The sequence below is a fragment of the Myotis myotis genome, unplaced genomic scaffold, assembly GCF_014108235.1.
Source record: "Myotis myotis isolate mMyoMyo1 unplaced genomic scaffold, mMyoMyo1.p scaffold_m19_p_13, whole genome shotgun sequence".
Classification (NCBI taxonomy): Eukaryota; Metazoa; Chordata; class Mammalia; order Chiroptera; family Vespertilionidae; genus Myotis; species Myotis myotis.
The window spans coordinates 35,073,559-35,095,258 of NW_023416317.1; the positions used below are offsets into that span (position 1 = coordinate 35,073,559).

At 46.1% G+C, this 21,700-nt stretch overlaps 1 protein-coding gene across 2 annotated transcripts in view; it reads right to left on the reverse strand.

Moving 5' to 3' along the window:
- Nucleotides 1–21,700, reverse strand: part of RFTN1 (raftlin, lipid raft linker 1) — a 177,635-nt gene that overhangs the window by 65,312 nt on the left and 90,623 nt on the right. For both annotated transcript variants that reach the window (XM_036332697.1, XM_036332698.1), the window contains exon 4: nucleotides 17,747–17,855. In XM_036332697.1, the coding sequence (XP_036188590.1) occupies nucleotides 17,747–17,855 (109 nt within the window). The remainder of the gene's footprint in view (nucleotides 1–17,746; nucleotides 17,856–21,700) is intronic.

A 21,700-nucleotide genomic window follows, 5' to 3' on the forward strand; every position in this document is an offset into this window, starting at 1 on the left:
CCCGCCATCCACCCACTGACAAGCATCCCAGCTGATACCATGTGGAGTAGAGATCAGCCAAGTTCTGCCCCAGTCTTGCCAAAGTCTCTGCCAACTTCTGCCCAACTTACAAATCTGTGAGCAAAATAAATGACTGTTGTTGCAAACCACTATAGAGTTTTGGGGTGGTTTGTTACAAAGCAATAGTGATCCTCTTAGAATACAGTCACCCTCACTAATTCATACCGATGGGAAGACACCAGACTGCAGTAATTTCTTAAAGTAACACCCACAGCCCTTTGTAAGGGATGCCGTTAGCAGTACTCTCAAATATGCAGGCATGTAAACAAGGATAACACAAGTACTTCCGAGGAGTGGGCCCTTCGGGACATGCTTCGGTGGAGAACAAGAGCAATGTGTTATTAGCCTCTGTTCATGACGATGCGTCAACAAGCAGGTACCCTGAGGTAAGCCCCGCCCCTACAGCCTGCCCTACATTATTAATCGGCTAAGCCAACCTGGAGGAAAACTCGGGCATAATTCTTGTTTGTGACAAGTTACAAACGCGTAGCACATGAATTAATGATGATGCTTTACTATTCAAGAGCGACACAGAATGATGCCCACATTCCCTGGCACCACTGGAATCAGAAAGAGGCACAGGGGCCCCCTTGGTGCTTGAGGCTTAGGAAAAGACCCAGCTGTGTTATTCTTCAGGCGCCATAAAGAGAACCTTCCACGGTCCTCTGGGGAGTGTCTCAGTGAGCAACTGCATCTCTCATTCAAAATGGGAAGCCACTGAAATGAAGTTTCTACACCAACTGAATAATGAAGAGTTCCATGAAGAACTAACTTTATTTCCAGCAGGAAGAGACTTATACATGTTCTTTAAAAGTTTCCCACCTTTTCCGGTGTGTTTCTTCTACTCCCTGGACCCTCCATCCCAACCTTTTTATCTCTGAGGGAGCCTTTTCAATAAAAGCTTCTTGGGCCCTGGTCGTTGTGGCTAAGTGGTTAGAATGTTGGCCCGGACACTGAAGGGTCTCGGGTTCAATTCCTGGTCAAGGGCACATACCTGGGTTGCAGGTTCGATTCCAGGCCTCGGTCAGGGTGCATGTAGGAGGCAAGTAATCGACATCTCTCACTCACATCGATGAGTGAGAAAGTTGGACAAAATTCTGCAGATTTAACCTCCTACCCACTCATTCCTTTTTCAACATATACTGAGTACCTACTAGCTTATCAGGAACTGTTTCAGATGCGGGGACATAGCAGGGAAGAAACAGACAAGGTCCCTTGATGTGAGATATAATTACTCACATCATCTCTCTCTCTCTCTCTCTCTCTCTCTCTCTCTCTCTCCCTCTCCTCTCTCCCTCTCCTCTCTCCCTCTCTCCTCTCTCCCTCCCTCCCTCCCTCCCTCTTCTTCCCCCTCCAATCAATGGGGTGAAAAATCCTCCAGTAAGAATTAAGAATAAGTAAATAAAAGCTTCTTGGACTTCCTTCTGCTCAATAACACCCTATCACCCCACCAATAACATCCCTACTTAAAGAAAATGTGGCCCTAACCAGTTTGGCTCAGAGGATAGAGCATCAGCCTGTGGACTCAAGGGTCCCAGGTTCGATTCCGGTCAAGGGCATGTACCTTGGTTGTGGGCACATACCCAGTAGGGGGAGTGCAGGAGGCAGTTGATTGATGTTTCTCTCTCATTGATGTTTCTAACTCTCTATCCCTCTCCCTTCCTCTCTGTAAAAAATCAATAAAATATATTTTTTTTTAAAAAAAGAAAACGTGGTATGTGTATACAATGGGATATGAGTCAACCATTAAAAAGAAGGGAAGTCTGCCATTTGCAACAATGGACCTGGAGGGCATTATGCTGAGTGAAATAAGTCAAACAGAGAAAGACAAATACTATATGATATAACTTATATGTGGAACCTAAAAAAGTCAAACTCACAGAAGGAGAGAATAGGATGGTGGTTACCAGGGTTTGGTACAAACTTGCCGTTATAAGATGAGTATGTTCTGAGGATGGAATGTACAGCATGGTGACTACAGTTAACACTGCTGTATTATATAACTGGAATTTGCTGAGAGAGTAGATAATATTCTCACCCCCCACAGAAAATGGTAAATATGGATGTTAACTATGTACTGATCATTTAACAATATATAGGTTTATCATATCATATCATATTGTACGTAATAAACTTACATAATATTGTCAATTATATTTCAATCAATCTGGAAAAAAAAATCCCTACTCCCTCACCCATATAAGATCCCTGCCACCCCCACCAATAATATCCCTAACACAGCAAACAGTAATGTCCTACTACCCATCCTCCCCAGATACCTTTTAATCCTAGGCCTGCTGCTACGGGGCTAACAGAATGAAGATAGATTGGGAAGTAATTAGTTATTCGGGAAACTTTGGTTAAATCTATTTTCTCTTATTGCTTAGGCTAGATTTAGAATAATCAGTTATTGGAACACTTGGGCCATTTGTCCAAACCCATATCTTGGATTACTTGTATAGATTTCAGCACCACCCCACATAATGGTAATCTATCTTATTTTTCAGTATTTTAAACACTTAAGAAGTCAGAAGTGATCCAACAAATTAATCATTTAAGTTTAGATTTTCCTCACAATAGATTTTTTTTCCATTGAAGTGTCAGAAGGAAACGTTTACTTTTAACCCTAAGGGGAAAAAGCTTGTAAAAAATAAAAGCCCTTATCTTAAACCCCAATTATAATTACTACTTAAGGGGAAAGACAAAAATGGCTATCAATCAACAAACATTGATTTAACAAATACAGAGCACAGCGAATGCTAAGATGTGCCCAGAAAATTTCATAAAATGAAGGCATATGGCACTAAAATTCAGCATGCCACGATCCTAAAATATGAATTAATAAAATAAGCCTCTGGAGAAATCATTGAAAAGCAGGGGTCAACCATAGAATCATAGAATATTGCAGATTATCAATGTGCAAAAGCCTCATTTTACAGGGAAGAAAACCAAGAATTCCAGAAGGCCATGTGCCCTGCATAACTGACTACCCAAGTTATTAAGTAGCAGTTTTCCTTTACTGGAATCAGGAGAAAATTCTGGAACTGGGCTTTTAAAGGTCCAGATTTCTCCTTGAGGAGGTAAGTCAGCTTCAGTAATTGGGTACTTTATGTCCAAGAACTCTCCCTCCTCTCCTTCCCCCAAGCCATCCTCCACACTACGGACTCATCCTAATGGGGTCCAGCTCTGGGAGTGGGAATTCTCCCCACAGCAGAAAAGGGTTAAACCTTACAGGGGTTTATCTGGCTCTAAAACCCGCAGGAAAGAGTGCACATCAACTCAAGCAGTAAAAGTGAAACCTCCCAGTTTGGGGGGAAAGATATAGCAGGCAGCCTAACTGCCTGCCAGGATAAATTCCATTTCTCAGATGAGACACCCCACCCGGACACGCCGCCAGGTTAATCCAGATTCCCACGCTCATTATCTCTGCTGGATGCCAGACAGCTCCGGCAGGCAGGCAGGTCTCACTGAGCAGGGATGCTCAGCACCTTGCAACAACCTTTGCTGATGGGAAGGTTCAACCTGTGCTGTAAACCCATCAGCTTCTACATGTGTCCACTGACAGTGCATAATTAGCACCCAGAACATGTCCCATCTCATAAAGCACGTCCTAGTCCATACATACCCTTTATACACATATGCCACTTTAGAATCTTTCCTGGTGATAACAGCAAATTGCGTATTTGTAAACGTATCTGCTGGGAAGTATGAAGTAGAAGGGGATGACATACGATCCTCACAAGTCACTTCCTCAACAAGTCTCAACCACCCCTAAACATGAAAAAAGCTTCTGCAAGTTACAGGAAAAAGAAATGGTAGGAGTGTCCATCCACCGCGTCATCATTGCATCAGCTCTGAAAGCATCTGTTCCCATACAACTGTGACATCTTTCAAGCCCTGGAAATTCATGGGCTGCCACCCTCTCATGCCACAATTATTCACTGAGCATCTACTATATGACCTACACTCTTCTCTCCATGGAAAAAAAGAGACGGTAAATAATCCTATATAATAAAAGCCTAATATGCTAACTGTCTGGTTGTCCGTTCAACCAATCAAAACGTAATATGCTAATGATATGCTAAGGCCGCTCAACTGCTTGCTATGATGTACACTGACCACCAGGGGGCAGATGCTCTGACCAATAGGTTAGCTTGCTGCTGGGGTCCGGCCAATCGGGACTGAGGGAGACGGGCCGGACACGCCCTGGAGCCCTCCCGCAGTCCCTCCCCGGCTGACCAACCTCCCACATTCCTCCCAGGCCCCAACCATGCACCCGGTCGGGTCCCTCAGCCTGGCCTACGCCCTCTTGCAATCTGGGCTGAAAGACCCCCCCCCCCCCGCCAGTGCATGATTTTCATGCACTGAGCCTCTAGTAAACATATTAATTAAGTAAGAATAATAAAGTATTAGGAAATGACAAAAGCTACAGATAAGAGATAAATAGAGAAGAGTAAAGGGAATTACTATGGTGGGGAGCAGGAGGGGGTAAGGTGCTTTAAAAAAAAAATGGTGGGCAGGTGCTGGCCAGTCTGGCTCATCTGATTGGAGAGTCATCCAGTACATCAAACAGTTGCTGGTTCAATTTCTAGTCAGGGCACGCAGTGGGTTTTGGGTTCGGTCCCCTGTTGGGGCACTTATGAGAGGCAACCGATCGATGTTTCTCTTTCACATTGATGTTTCCCTCTTTCTCTCTCTCCCCCTTCCTCTCTCTAAAATCAATAAACATATCCTAGGGTAAGGATAAAATAACAACAATAATAAAATAAAAAAATGGTGGACAGGGTGGGCGGATGTGCTGGAAGGTGAACTTGAACAAAGATTGGAAGGAAGTGAAGGAGTTAGCCACGCGGATATCTGGGGGAAGAAGATCCATAAAAGTTATCTCCCCTGCTAAGAGTTAGACCATATTCAGCAACCACAGCATGCTGACCTGATTCACAGTAAGCTGGATGGGGAAATACACAATCCACCAACAATCACACACCGCATCTCCTGGATATACCCTGTATATCTCCTGGGTTTTACCACCCAGATGCCAGTCCTTGGACAACAGGGATAACTTTATACATTTACAGACTTTCACAGAGGTTCTCACAATACACGAACTCTCACTTTGTACGGAATGGCAAAATGCTTGCTGGGAAGCCCTGGCTGGGTGGTCCAGCTGGTTGGAGCGTGTCCCATACACCAAGAAGGTTGCTGGTTCGATTCCCGGTTAGGGCACATATCTAGAAGGGATCCCCTTTGGGGATCGTCCGGGATGCAGCCAATCACTCTCTCTCCCTCACTCTCTCTCTAAAAATCAATAAAAAACATATTATTTAAGAAAATACTTACTAGGGAAAACACATTAACCAAACTAGTTTGGGATGTTTACTGAAATCATCTGATGGACTTGATTTTTAAAAAGAAGGAAAAGACTTTTAACGAAAATTTAAAATAATTCCTATAGCGTGAGAGAAAATTTTGGTTGCTACAGTAAGCAATCTTCTTTTTTTAAATTTTATTTTTCAATTTCAGTTTACAGTCAACATTATTTTGTATTAGTTTTAGGTGTACAGCATGGGTGTCAGGCAATCATATACTTGACAAAGTGTTCTCCCCAATATTTCCAGTGCTTCTTAAACGAAGATAGCTTTTAAAAAGAAATGCCGGAATTTTAGAGACAAATGAAAATAAGCTACTGGGACACCAATGAATCTCAGACAGTGTTGAGCAAAGATGCTTTTTATAAAAAATTCCACTTATATAAAGTTCAAAGCCACGTGAAGCTAACCTTTGACGTTAGAAATTAGATAGAGGCTAGCTTTGGGGCAGAGAGGGAAAGTGACGGTAGAGGCCACAGGGAAGGCTTTGTTATTTCCCGCCCTGGGTGCTGGTTACACAGGTGTGTTCATTTCAGGCGAACTCACTGAGCTGTACACTTATGATACATGCCCTCTCTTGTTACTTATGTTATCTTCAATAAAATGGGATTTTTCTTTTTCTGAAGAGCAGTGCAGCAAAAGTGCTTACATTATGGTGATTTCACACAGGAGCTGGATAGCAATGGTCCTACTGCTAAATCAATGCGCATTTATGACTTAGGATAGAGTTTTTAGTGATAGCATCATTCATTAATTTTAAAAGCACTGAATTCCAAGCAAATTGGAGGAAAGTAAATATGATGAGCTGGAAACCTGTGCTACAGGCCCCCAAAAGTCACTCTGGTGATGATAAAGACACTGAAGGCCAAGATGCGTGAGGAGTATAGGAATAAAATGGTTTCAGGAAATGTAAACACAGGGAACAAAAGCACAATTTCCAAGTGTGTTTGTGTGTGTGTGTGTGTGTGTGTGTGTGTGTATGTGTTTTTTTTCAGGTAATGTGAAAATACATGTACAACTAAATTAATTTATTTTAAAAAGAAATTTAGTTATTTCAAATATATTCCTAAAAAGTTATATAGGCAAGTTTTGGCCCCAGACTCTCAGTTGGATCTTTTTGTGGGGAAAACTGCCTTTGGTTATCCAATATAAGCTATATACTACTCCTTGTGTCTTGTGGCTGACAAGACTCATAATGACAAATATTTTGTATCAACTTAGAAAACATGGGAAACCAAAAACTGTTTGAATAAATGAACCCTACAGAACCATGCTGCCTAAGACAGCTGCCTCTATCCACATGTGGCTACCAAGCACTTAGAATGTGGCTAGTATGACTAAGGAGCTGAATTTTTAATTTTTATTATATTTCAATTAATTTAAAATCAATTTTAAATTTAAAAAATTGAAGCAGTATAAAATATTTTTGTTAAATACAACTTCATTTTAGAGGATATGCCACTTCAACTATTGAAAAGTTAGCATTAAGATGTGATACAAATGTAAATTATATACCAGATTTCAAAGATTTAGTTTATTAAAAAAAAAAGAAAAGTAAAACATCTCATTACATGTTGAAAAAGTAGTATTTTAGATATACTGGGTTAATTAAAAATCCATTACTAAAATTAATTTCACTTCTGTTTTTACTCTTTAAACATGGCTACTAGAAATTTTAAAATTACACAGGTGGCTCAAATTATATTTCTATTGGAGAGTGCTGTTAAGAAATAAACTGTCACTTCTGAACAGAGAGTATAGGGGAGAGATAAAAAAAAATGAGAAGTCAAGGCTGGAGAAAGCAATATGTTTGAGGATCTGATTAATAACTGGCAGAAGAAGTTGGGGGCTGTGGGGGCTAGTCCAAGAAGCCCGTCCTTTTAAGAGACCATGGTCAGCTAAGCTGGGACTGACCCAGACAGCAGAGCAAATGTTATCTGCGATTTTACAGCCGTCAACAAATCCAATGACCTCGTTTCTGCTGACTGTGTTAGAGGATTGCTATGTCTGTGATTACAAAAGAAGAATGACAGAGGCACCGAGCACGTGTCTTTCTGGGGTGACAAAAGAGAGGAGGGGGTTTTAAATTGCCCTGCTCCAAATCTCCCCTCCGTTAGAGATTTGGGTGAGGATTAGAAAACACAGTTACACCATGTGTCTGGGTGGAAAGATTTGTTTTAATGGAACCAAGAAAATACAATAAAGTAATCGATTTATGTGCGCTTACGGCAATTCTGTACGGTTGGAGATAGCCAGGATCAGGAACCCCTTGTGAAAAGAGAGGAGACTGGCTCTGACCACACACCCATGACCCGTGATTGTTCATGGCTGGTAATTGGTCCGTGGGTTCCTTGTTGATTTGGTGCACTTTCCAAAGCCTGCTCCTTGATATAAATAGGTATTTGGGGAGGAGGAGAAGCAAGGGGAAAGTTCTTAAATGACATCCGAGAAGTGCTGAGTTAAACAAAGTAAGCAGGTTTCTTACTGCAGACCTTTTCAGAGCCTTGATTCTTCTAAGGGGCACAGTGACCCCTCCCTGCAAGATGGCTTACCATGTGCAAGCTTCCCAAACACACTGGACTGCAGGCCCTCTTTTCCCGAGGAGCCCTGCGGGGTGGGCACATATCAAGAGGCACTGGCTTAGAAGAAACTCTTGCTCTTCATCCCTTTTGATTTCACTCTCGGCCAAAAAGGGACATGGCTGTCTGCCATCAGCATGGCTCAGAGGCAACAGGAGCCTGAACCTGGTCGTTATCCCAGCTTGTCCATTGCCAGACAGACTCGTTCTGGGGCCATTTCAATAACTGTGGGAGCAAGATACACCCCAGGTGCCCATGGCCACAGCTGTGTCCTGGGGAAGCAGACCTTTGTCCCTCATCTGCAGGAACTCCCAGGCTGGCCAACAGCCAACCCCACCACCTGGCCTCAGGCAAAGTTACATGAGCCTTGGCACCACCAATCTCCAACCAACAAGAAGGGGATGGAGGAGACATTAGCTTTCCCAAGGGGCCAAATGCCACCCAGGAGGGTGGAAAGGTAAGCAGGGTTCTTACTGCAGAAGAGAGAGCTATGCCTAGGTCTCATTTCTCCCTAGAACAAAGCATTCACGGGCACAGGTCTGCCACCTCCCCTGGTTTAATTTCTCTTTCCCTTCCAGTCTTTTGCCTTCTCTACCAGCATCTAGAATAGTTCCTGATTTCTTAGATTTGGGGCAATTTCTCTGCAGAGACCACAAAGGAATGTAGGCCTGACAGCCACAAGCTGCCACAAGCCACCAACAGGCCCCTCTCTGTTCTGCGCCCATCCAAATGCCATTTTTAGGAATCCCAAGTTCCCCCCCTTTTTTTTCCTGATTTAACTGCTAGTTCTTTGGTGATTATTATTTCATGTGATATGTGCTCTGAATGCTAGAAATTACATAAAATTGCGGTGCTTTTATGCAGGCAAGTTCTCATCCCTAGTCAGATATTAAAATTTAGTCACTTAATAAAAAATTACACGAAAGAGGACAATGAAGACAGTTCAGCAAGCCCATGGAGAGAGAGAGGGAAAAAAAGCACATTTTAAATTTGAAAGTGAAACATAAAAAGCACAACCGAGAACCATCGTATGAATGACACAGAATCACACACAGAGTTCTTTGGGGTAAAGGGCAGTGGTTTTCAGCCCAATGGCATTTTGGGTCAGGTCTCACAAAATATGTATTTAGGAGGGGGAAGGCCACCAAAATAGCTCCCACAAAGGTCACCCATGACCTCATGCTCATGGCCATGCCACCGACAGGGTTGACAGCCCCTCCTCTGAACACCTCCCTCACAACAGTGAATGCTAGAGTCTCCCAGAGCTCAGTTCCAGGCCCTTTTCCCGCTCACCCGCTCTCCCTTCCTCAGCAATATCATCCATGACCATTTGCCAGCGGTGTCTCTGCCCTATGCTCCTGGGCCACAGAAACAAGGGCTTGAGCCCTCTCCGTCTCAACAGAGCCCCCCACCCCCCACCCCCCGCCACATTCATCAGCTGCACAGCCTGGTTCCCTCCCTCTCCACACGCCACTCTCCGATCTGCACACAACCCCGGTGATCTGCCTGCTCCAGTTCTTGTATTTATCCACGTCCCCCCATCTCCACCACAATGCCACCACCTAAGCTTAACTGTCTACAAAGAGCTGCTCCCAGTGTCCTCACTGAATCCACCCCTGCAAGGAGGAGACCATTCTCTAGCTGCTCCTTAAAGCTCTCCAATGGGTTTCCATTGAATTTAAGATGAGCACCCAAATCCTGAGCCTGGCCTGCTGGCTTTGCCCTGCGAGTCCCAACGAGCTCTCCAGCCTCATCACACAGCACCCAATCCTCCATCCTCTGTGGTCCAATCACAATGGCCCTCTTCCTGTTCCTCAAGGCAAACACGCTCCCTCCCAACCATACCACTTCTCTCCGGCCACTGCCTCTTCCTGCTGCCGGGACCCCTTGCCCATGGTACTCCAGGGCCCTTACCTCCAGTAGGTGACACCCGCTCTGTGTCTGTGTCCTCAGCTCCACTGTGAGCCTCACATGACCAGGGACAGTACCTGTGCTGGTTCACTAAGGGGATCCAGGAACATGACTGCCTAGGAGCCCTCAGAGATCTGTTCAAAGACACACTAATGACTGCCGGCCCCCTGATACTGGCTCTTGGATTCACGCAGGGAGATAACGACGTACAAGAACTTGCCTCCTCTTGGGGGAGTGATCAAGACAAGCATAGGACCACTTCCCTCTTCCCAGGCTCAAATTCACTTCACTGACCTCCCTGGAAAGAACAGGATGATCGCAGGCCAATGAAAATAGGAGGAGGACAGAGATCAGGAGAGGCTGGGGCAGGAGAGAAACGTCATAAGAAAACAGAGGCCTCCAGACAGCAGCTCCCAGTTAGTTTTTCCTCCCACTGTGAAGATTTAAGCCTGTAAACATCCTCCTCCTTCCTCCCCCAGCCTCAGCCCTGCCTCCACCTTGTATCACCTCAGGCTTCCATTAACGGTCCCTTCTCTACGGGCACTTTCCAGCTTTTAAAGATGCCCTACTCTTACAAAAACAAAACTCCCCTTTCCCTGTACTCTGTCTTAACCACCTTTCCCTCTCTCTCCGTCTAAATTTATTTACTTTTAAACCCATGGCAGGGGTCCTCTGCCTGCTCCACCCCATGCACATTGCTCTTGCAAGACTTATCAGTGGCCAAACCTGTGGGCCACCTGCCCAGGGGGTTCTTGCTTTTATGCTGTTTCCTAGTCTCTTCCCTGAGGTTCTGTAACACGGATGCTCTCTCCTTTCTCCCCGCTTTGTAAAAGTTCTTTCTAGTTCTTCTCTGGATCCTCTCCAGGGCCCGGCCACAGTGTTCTCCACTCCTCCCTCTGCAAGCACGAGTGAGTTTTCACATCCCCCATTCATCCTGTCCTGTGGCTTTACCAGCTCAACTAGTGGCCCAATCAACATGGGGTCCTCGACTCACTGCTGGTCAATACATGCTTTATTCCTGGCCCAGGACAAGGCAGAGACAGAACGTTAGCATAAGCATATAGGCCCTTTCTTAGCTACTCAACATTGCTGCCATGTTTTTATTGTATTTTACAAAAAGATCACTCCTTAATGTATTGGAAAACAAACAAAACCTGGTCCTTCACCACAGACGATGTGAGAAACACCCATCTAGATCTTGCAGTTTTTATTTTTCAGTGGTTCTGTTTACATTGGAAACGCAAGAGACTTCATAGGAACAAAGTAAAAACACTATCAACTTCTCTAAAACAAAGGAAGCCAACTAGTCAACCCAACACCAACAGAAGATCTTGTGATTCTGAGTCCGTATTTCTACCAGGTAACAACGAGCCGATGGCGAGCAGTGGCTGCCCCCCTGGAGATGGGCACATGCCACTTCCTCACTGTCATCACCTGCCTGGCCCCCTGTGGGCCTCTGAGTCTGCCCCTCAGACAACTACAGCTCCATTCCTAGCCTCTTCCTGAGCTCTAGCCCAACAACCACAACTGCCTCCTGGAATGTTCCATTGAGTGTCCCACTGTCCTGAGTCCCAACATGTCCCTCCCCAATCGCATTATTGCTCTGCCCCCAATGGCTCCTCACGCTGGGTCCCCCATCCTCACAAATGGCCCCACCTCACAGACCAGCCACCTGAGTGTCACCTTGGGCTTCTCTCTCCCCTTTCATGACACAGAGCATTTTAAAAAAATATACATTTTTATTGATTTCAGAGAGGAAGGGAGAGGGAGAGAGAGACAGAAATATCAATGATGAGAGAGAATCATGGATTGTCTGCCTCCTGCACGCCCCACACTGGGGATTGAGCCAGCAGTGGGCATGTGCCCTGACCGGGAATCAAACCGTGACCTCCTGGTTCATTGGTCGACGCTCAACCACTGAGCCACGCCGGCTGTGCAACAGAGTCTTAATGATTCTTCCTCTGTTTCTCTTTAATTTGTTTTCAAATATTTATTAAGTTCTGGAAACACAACAGCAAACAGGACACCGCATCCCTCAGCAACACCTGATGTCTCACCCTCAGCTTCCTCTCTGCCCAGCCCCCAGTCACATCCTTCCACACCAAGGGCACACTCATTCTAGAATGACACACTATTTTGCCTCCTCCCACTCTACCAGATTTGCCTTTTAAAACTGTCACGATTCTCTAGATTGGGGAGAAGGGGGAGGGTGCAGCGGGGAAAGGGAAGCCTTTTATACATAATTTTCCTTTCACTCTGAATTTGCACTAATTAAATTAGATTCTCTGCACTGCACTTGTAGAAATGAGGCTCTGAATACTCAACAATCAGCCAGAAATTAATGATGAGTCATTTATATACCGCAGGCAGAGTTTCATAATCCTAGGGGGTGGGGATCTTTTGTTTCATTAAAAGGAGCCAATGACATTTTTTAAATCAGTCAGGTTCCTTTCTTTAGAGGCCAAGGTATAAGCAACATCATCTGGTTCTCTGCAGGGTAATGCATCTAGTTTAAGTCACACACTGACTCTCTAGTTCTGGCCCATACAGTGGGACCTTCACAGGACAAGGCAAGAGTCAGCCTCGCCTCTCCTCAATTGTCTTCATTCTAAAGGCTCTGTGGTCCAGTATGAGATAAAATAAACCAGTTCTAAGTAGATCCTGCAGGTCAGTGTTAATCCCTCCATCAGAAAAGAGTGAATCTAAGGAACAGAGCCCAGAGCTAAGGGCCTGAGGGAAAAGCCTCCACAGCTGGCCTGGACAATGGCAGGGGGTGTGACCTTCTCCCATATGCTACAGGCCTAGAGCTCCAGCCTTCACTGGGGGAGGTGTTCCAAAATATGTCGCCATGTACCGGATACGGTTGCACCCTCTGTCTCCCATGCCTAACTCTGCCTTCTGGCTGGGACAGCCCCACTCTCAGTCCCTGAGAGCTACACAGAAGAGATGGCATGGCCCAATGGTCACAAGTGTGGCCTCTGGGTCAGGCAGGCTGGGTTCAAATCCCAGTCATGCCTTTCCCAGGTGTAACTTTGGGCAAACGGCATAACTTCTCTGTGCCTCAGTCTGTTCACCTGTAAAATGGGGATACGTTTTCAGAGCCGTGAGATGAGGGTTAAGAGTATAGTACATGTAAAGCCCTTTAGGACAGGGTCTGTCTGGCACATAGGGGGAGTGCCTCTGTGGTGTAAGATCTTATTTAAAATTCAAATAAACCTATCCATACTAAAAAAGCATAATATGCTAATTAGACTGGACAACCTTCCAGACGAAGCTGGGGCTGCGAGGGAAGCCTGGGTCCCGGGTGCTGGAGGAAGCTAGTTCCAGCAGCCAGGGGAAGGAAGACCTATTCCTGCACGAATTTCATGCATGGGGCCTCTAGTACATACATAAATATGGGCCAGCAGCATATAATACAGTCAGAGATATCTAGTTTTTTTGGGGGGTGGGCGGGGGTGGGCGGGAGTGGTGGTTCTGTATTCCTGGAATTCTAGACTCTGGAGTCTAGGGCTCCAAGCCATTTCCTGCCTGGTTCACCTAAGCCGGCTTGAGTAGGACTCTTGTTTCATGTAATCAAAGGAACCCTGCCCAGAACCAGCTTCCTCCTCCCTCTGTGATCTCCCACTTCTCACCTTTAGCTCACACTCCTGCCCACACCAGGAACAGCCCTGTCCACCTCATCCCTCCATCTCCACAAGAGTCGATCCCTCCCTTTTCGGAGTCCTCATCCTATAACACATCTCTACAAAACCTTGCCCTGGCCGCCCAGCCCCCGAACCTTCCCTCTCCCTCCAAGCCCAGTTACTGCCTGCAGGTGCCCCACCCTCAGAAACACCAGCCCAGGTGCCATCCCTCAGCTGTCCCAGCCCCTGGGGCAAAGCCCTCACCTCCTCTGAGCTTAGATCCCACCTGTTTAAAAGGGAGATACCACTACCAGCGCAGCCTCCTGAACTACTGTGAAGCACCAAGCAGAAAATGTGTGCAATGACTGAAAACTGTAATGTGCTTTCCAAACATGTGAGCCCTTTCCCGGGATGCTCCGGAGATGCAAAGTAATCTGAAGACGAACCTGTCGGCTCTTTATTCCCTGTCACTCTGTCTCTTTTACACCCTCCTGGGAAACTCCAAGGGGCCCACAGACCCACCAGCCACGCAAGACAGGCTCCGGGAGTACCTGGCGGCTGAACCTTTGTCTCAAGGGAACAGAGACGGAACCTCGAAAACGCTTCCTCCCTCGAGCATTTGGTTCCAGGATGTGGAAAACACAGTCTCTCCAAGTCTGCTCATAAATCTGAATTTCAAGTGCTCTGTGGTCCATAATAAATAATTTACATAAAGGGCCGGTTGGATGGAGCACAGCAGGATACAAGAGGGGAAATCAGGATGCAGTAGCCCAGATTTAATTTGACTGGCCCACGCGCGCAGAGAAATCCTTAGACCACGTTGAAAGGAAATAGAGCATCTTTTTACATCTCCCTTCACCCTCTGTGGAAAATCATGATGGAAAGGGGCTGTACATTATGGCATCTTCAGCTAATTTTACATGACACAGACACAAAACGACTTTATTTTTCCTAATTATGGAAAAGAATGAAATCGCCGGACCCTCCTTTCTAACCATGCTCTCTCTACCCAAAGGTTCTAATTTAAAACATTTGGTAGAAAAACAATACGGGGGCATTGTTCTTAAGAAAAAAAGATTCGAATCACTTTGAGCTTAATTCTAATATTCGGAGAGGAACATAAGCTTCTCCTGCGTGATGGTACAATGACAAAATGAGTTAATTACCAACTCATCGCAAGACAGATGTACTTGTCATAGGAACAGGAGCCATTATTTCACACAAAATAATGACCCAGATAGAAAGTAATGACTGCAAGCTGTAGCCGCCAGTGACACAGCTTCATCTTGGCCTAAGTGAATGGCAATTAACAAGTGCCACCCTATATACATACACGGGGACCAAGCTATTCATTAAATGTGTATTTATTGAAAACACACAAATGGGTTTTAGTATATTTCTTCCCAGGAAGCTCCCGTAGTCTCCTACCCGTGTGATGACAGAAAAATTTACACTTATGTACAATTCTGCCATCAGCTGGAACAGCTGTTAACCCCGCAGAGGGGCTTTCGGTTCCCCTCTGTTCTCTGCACACACACAGGTGGAGTTTTCTCCAGAAATCCTATCCAACAGCAGAAAAGAGGATCCAAGGAAAGGGGGGCCCAGTTCCATCCATCCGTCCCTCTTCTCCTGGTTGCCATGGCCACCGGCCTAGCAACTAAAGCCACAGCCAGCACTGACAGCCAGAAATGCTGGATACGTCCAGGTCCGGCCCTCGGTCACGGGAGTGCGGGGGTGAATGGTGGGGCAGCCTCAGCACACCTGAGCTCTCCACGGCGGGAAACTGTACTTGCACCCTGCTGACCATGACCAGGAGCCACCTCTCTCTGGAGAGGAACAGAGGCGAGAGACTGCAGCACACACAACGGGAGATAAAACCTGGGTAAGAAATCTCAGGGCTTCCCTAGTGTGCAATGTGTCTAGTGTGTCTGGACCCAATGATTTTTGTTGAAAAAGCAGGTGCACAGCAGGTGAAAGATGGCCCAGTGGGCTTTAAAGTGTATACTTTTTGGCCCTGGCCGGGTAGCTCAGTTGGTTAGAGATCGTCCTGACACGCCAAGGTTTCAGGTTCCATCTCTGGTCAAGGCACATACAAGAAGCAACCAATGAATGCATCAACAAGTGGAACAACAAACCATTGTTTCTCTCTCTGTCTCTCAAATCAATAAAAAAAAAAGTTTAAAGTGTATAATTTTTAAAATGCTGAAAACAAACGTAGAATGAATGAGCTAGTGTCAATGACTGATTTAACTAATTATGAAACGAACCATCAGATCCTGATGTACACACACAGCCAGTGTGTGTGTGTGTGGGGGGGGGGGGGTAGAGTGGTGGGATAAGAGTAAACATTTTAAATAAACACTGGCTTGTTCTTCAAACCATAACTGTGAGGTTATCTCCTCCTCTGCTGGATGGATGTTCATCTACACTTCAGACGCTACAGACACACAGAGCATCGAGTGCCTGCTAATCAGGCCGGAGTCTCCTTAAGACCTGATATGGGTACTTGCAACGGGTCAGCCACGCAATGATCGGGTTTGGTTAAGACAAAAGCACTAAATCCCATGTGTTTAGAAGAGCATATACGACGGTGTGGCCAGAGCCTCATGCCTCCTTTTTCCCACTTACCCTCAACTATTCTCAGCATCTGAGTCTTAATTACAAAGCCAAGTCTAAAACTATTTTTCCTCCTCTCAGATGTCCCTGCCCAAGTTTATCAGAACATTTTACTTGCAGCCATCCAGAGAAGATGGCCCTATTTATATAGACAGCTACATGAGTTCCACAAACACTTGTGTTCCCAGGCTTATGCATGGGTGAACACAAATGGCTTTCCCCCCATTTCTTAAGTAATAATCTGAATTTTACCAGAGTAAAATTACCGGAAATTTTGACCTGAGAGATCATGTGATTCCTAGTCTACAGTCTAGGGCCCTCCCCCGCTCACCCCCCCCCCCCACGCCCCACCCCCCGGCCCTGCCATACGTGAGTGGTTATTCCCCGGGACTTGTAAACCCTGAACACTCAATAAAGGTTGAAGGGAGGGAGGGAGGCAGGAAGGGAACAACAACAGGAATCACCGGGTGTTTAAAGGGACAATCTAATTATTTCACTCTGCTGCAACATTCCTCTCAACAGCCTCCCACTGCTTTTACAGCCCAGTCCTGGCCCCTTCTCCCACCCCTGACACACATTCCCTTTCTTCCCCAAGGTCCGCTTGTCTTTGGATGCCCCTCGGCTCCCTCCTGCCTCAGGCCCTCACACATGTTGCTTCCTCTGTTTGGAGGGCTCCCCAGGCTGCCCAGCCCCATCACCAGATAACCCCTCCTCATCCTTCTGTCACAGCTCAGGTGCCTCCTGATGCCCAGACCACACCATGTGGCTTGTTGTGAGAACAGCAGGGCAGGGGCCACACCTATTTGGGCCTCTGAATCCCAGCACCTAGGAATATTTCCAGCCCAAAGTTAGAAATGGCCAACATTGTTATTGATGAATTCCCTAGTTGACTGATTGGATCTCAAACAAATCATATCACCTCTACAGGGTGTGGAATTGTCAATGCTTGTGGAAGACTGGGGAAGGGAGAACAAGATAAGCATTAAGCAATGAACTGAGCCCCATTTGGGCAAGGGCATTCCTTCTGCAGTCAACGTCATCATATTAAAGTCAAGCGGACCCTGCAATTAGGCGGCAAACCTCACGTGGCATGAAGAGGCATTCAAAGCCAGACACATTTCTGGGCAGAGACGGAATCCCCCGCAAGAAGGCAACTTTCCCTGGTACGACTGCATGCCAGTGGCCACAGGACTCTGCTGTGCTCCCCCTCCAGGAAGGGAGAGGGCTGGTGGCAATGAAGACCCACAGGACGAGGGGAATATGGGACCTGGGGAATGTGGGACCTGGGGAATGTGGGACCTGGGAGGGTCACACCACCTTGAGGATTTGAGGGGAGTCCTGGCAGTGGGGCCCTAAGCCTGTCAGCTGTTAACATCACTCCAGCCTTAAAAGACAGGGTCCAGGGTCCTGCCAGGCTGGGGGCAGGGGAGGAGCCGCATGGTTCCAGAGTCAACTTCAGCCTGAGCCATGTGGGGAGGGGCTGCTCAAAGGCCCAGCCCGTGGAATATGGCTGACCTGCCCCAAGCCAGCCCCTGCCTGTTCCCTCAGGGGAGAACCTGTTCGATGGCATCCTCACTGCAGGGCTCACCTTTTCAATGAACTCTGGGATGATTTTTTGGTCTGTCAGGTGAACTAAGGAGGAACAGCAATCTAATTCCAAGACGTAGCCTTCATTGTGCAGATCAGATTTCTGAGATCTGAAGAGAGAGGGGAAAACACATAGGCAACGATTACAATTTTGCACAGTATTAACAAAATGGAGGTGTTTAATAAAACCCAAAATTATTTTCTGAAAGCAAATGCCAAGCCCTAACTGGTTTGGTTCAGTGGATAGAGCGTCGGCCTGCGGACTGAAAGGTCCCAGGTTCGATTCCGGCCAAGGGCATGTACCTTGGTTGCAGGCACATCCCCAGTGGAGGTTGTGCAGGAGGCAGCTGATCGATGTCTCTCTCTCATCAATGTTTCTAACTCTCTATCCCTCTCCCTTCCTCTCTGTAAAAAATCAATAAAATATATATTTTTTAAAAAGGCAGTGCTGAAAAATAATTTATGGTAAACAACTCGAATAATATAGAGAGAGCTACATCATGCAAAAAACCTCCCACACAAATCATCAGTAAAAAGACATCATTCTAGAATGATCGGGTTAGCACAATATGGCTTACACATTAAACAACATCCCCCCCCCAACACACACACACATACACACACACACTCCAGTAATGTATCTTTAATACATTAGCTGTATCCCTAATTTTTTTTTTTACTTTTTTCTGAGGAGAATACATTCACATATTCATCACTTACAAGACTTTAAATGGCTCAATCCCCACAGAAGACAATCTGGCAAAATCTATCAAAATTAAAGATGCAGTAAGAAAAGACTGTAAGGCAACGAGAGAAGAACTTCTGGGAAAAGAGTGGAGGGCTGAGGTAAACACCTGCAGCCTTCGGGTCAGAGCAGAGGTATGCAGGGCACCCCTGCCCCTGCCCCTGCCCCTGCCCCACGCAGGCGGTGGGGCTGCCTCCCCCTTTCCCACCAGATGGACATGCAGGGACACAATGCTATGCACATGCAGGAGAGCCAGAGGCAAGTGGTCACCAGGACATTCCGCCGCTGCAGCCATTCCTTTCAGGGCTTCTGTAGGACACTAAATTGGGTCTGAACTCCTGGAAGCCACATGGCTGCCCGAATTGAAGGTGATTCTTGCAATAGGAAGTGGGATTGTAGCTAAGGGACAGAACGTGCTCTTTCTTCATGGGGAGCAGGACTTAAAGACGAAGCCTGGGCTCTGTCCAGGACTCACACCACAAGCACAGCCACTCTCCTCCGAGGGGATGACAAGCCCACTTACTAGGAGTCCACCAAAGAGGGACCCATGCCAGCCCCTGTGAGTGCAGGGGTAGCCAGAAAATTCTTAAAAAGTGGTCACTGTCACACTGCACCCCACCAAAATAGTTTCCGCATGAATATTTGCTATAATAATGTTTAAAAAAGAATTCCTAAGATTCTTATATATCAAACAAGCAATTTATGCTACTATTAACCATCTGGGCATGATTTACATGAAACTCAAAAGTGAAAATATTAAAGAGGATTTGGTTTTCCCCAGGTGTGTAACTGTGATTGGGTAAGCAAGCATCAACAGCATATTTTGACTTTATTGTTCCTTCTTACATATCCTTCACGAGTAAGTAATGAGGCACAAACTTTTGAAATATGAAAGATTCCAGTGATTTCAAACTGCTCAAACTGGGATGAGCTAAACCAAAAAAATAAGCCAATTCTGCACCCTACCCTTCTTGCCTAAAAATTTCATCAGAGATTAGATTCATGTTCTCATTCTCCCCGCCCCCCTGCTACCTTTTTATTCCCCTTCCCCCTCCACAAACAAAAGACATATGAAGAACTACGGGCAGAAGATTCCAGACTTTTGAAAGAGAAGACTTGGTCATGACATACTGTCATATGTTTTGTGTGGGTCTCAGACAACAAAGATAGGCGTGGGAGGAGGAGGAGCGTTCTCAGATGTGAAAGCCCAGCTGCTCTGTCACATTGAGACGAATGCCAGACTGTATGAGGTTATTTATAAATACCCATTGAGATTCGAAATGATTTAGGCTGAAAAATAGTAATCATCAAGTCAACACTGTATTTACTTGGTTAAACACCCATACAACGAAGGGAGGCAAGGAGAGTCTAGCTCTAAGCAATTCACACCCAGATTCGTAAGAGATCATCTTTAGTTCAGGATCTAATAACTACCATCTTTGCTTCTGGAACAAGAGGTTCTATGCAAAGAAACACAGCTCCGGTTCATCCTGTCAGATAATTAACTCAGCTACTGAACTGGAAGAAGTATCAAAGATCAACAAAAATCAGCATTATTACAAATTTTCTAGGTGAAACATAAAAAAACCACATCTCGGTCTATAGTCTCTTGGTAAAGCAAATCGAATGCATATTGGAGGAAAAGATGAGCAATTATTAAGTCTCCCCTTGCCTTTAGGAATGATCTCCACAATCTGTAATGAAAGGATAGTAACACTGAAGAGTGAAGGGGAGAAGAGGTGGCAAAGACTCCCAAATCCTCTGAGGACAGGTACGGGTTGCCTGAGCCTTCGAAGTCAGCACTCTGGGAAGGTGCTGGGCCAGAACCAGTTGCAGGCACAGTCACACAGAAATCCTCCCCCTGCCAGAACCCTATGAGAAACAGTATCAAATACACAGGCAAAGGACTGCCTGCGGGGCTGCCCGAGGGAGTTTCTAGGCTCCTCAGCACTGGGAGTTGGTAGTAATGGTTACTGTGGTGAACATACCCTAAGGTGACCCCCAAGTGACCTCCACCTCCTGGGGTTCAAGGCTTTGTGTAATTCTTCCCATTGAGTGGGGGCAGGACCTGGGGCTTGCTTCCAATCAGCAGAACACGGCAAAGGGGATGGGATGTCACACCCATGGTTACATTACGCGGTAAGGCTGGAGCTAGAGACTCCCCTTGCTGGCTCTGAAGAGGTAAGCTGCCGTGCTGGGAGAGGGTATGTGGCAAAGAGCTGTGGACAGCCCCTGGACAACAGTCAGCAAGAAACAGGAATCTCAATCCTACAACTGCAAGGAGATCAATTCCACCAACAACCTGAGGGAGCTTGGAAACAGGTCTTTTCCTGGTCGAGCCTCTGATGAGGACACAGACTCAGCCAACACCTAGAATGCAGCCGGATGAGAACACAGATAAGCAACAGAAAGTGTGAGATAATAAATGTATGTTGTTTTGAGCCACCAAGTTTGTGGCAATTTATTACAGAGCATAGAAAACTAGTAACAGTTGCTGGGGGGGGAAGATATTGCAGCTCCGGGCTCAGAACAGGCCTCCCACTTAGTGGCCAGCTGTAGTCCCCGGACCACAAGATCCAGTCAGACACCTGAGAGCAGCTGCTGGCCAGCCATGAGTGTTCTGTGCCACTGAGAGCAAGGACCACTCCGGCACAGAGAAGTGGACATCCCCCGGAAGATGGCAGCTCCAAGTGAGTTGATGCGAGTGTAGCAGAGGTGAGAAGTAGATTCTGGATATATTTTCAAGGTAGAACCCTCAAGACTTCTTTATGGACAAGTTGTGGGGTGTGAAGGAAGAAAGCAGGTGAAGATGACTCTAAGGGTTTCTTCCTTGGCAACTAGGAGAATGGATGAAGTTGCCACCACTATGATCGGGGAGGCTGTGGGTGGCGCAGGCTTGGGGGAAGATCAAGAATTACGTTTCAGATGTGCTGAATTTGACATATCAAGCAGATATCCAAGTAGATATGTCAGTAGACAGTTTAATACACATTCGAGTCTGTACTTCAGGAGATAGGGCTAGAGATTTAAATTAAAGGTTATCAGCTTCCAGATGATATTTAAAGCGTGAGACTAGATGAGATCTCAATTAATGTCAAGAGAGAGCACTTAGGGACGAGCTTTGGGACTATGATGAGGTTGGGGAGAAAACAGGATAAATCAGCAAAGGAGACAGAAAGAGTATCCGGGGAGGATGGAAAGAAACCAAGA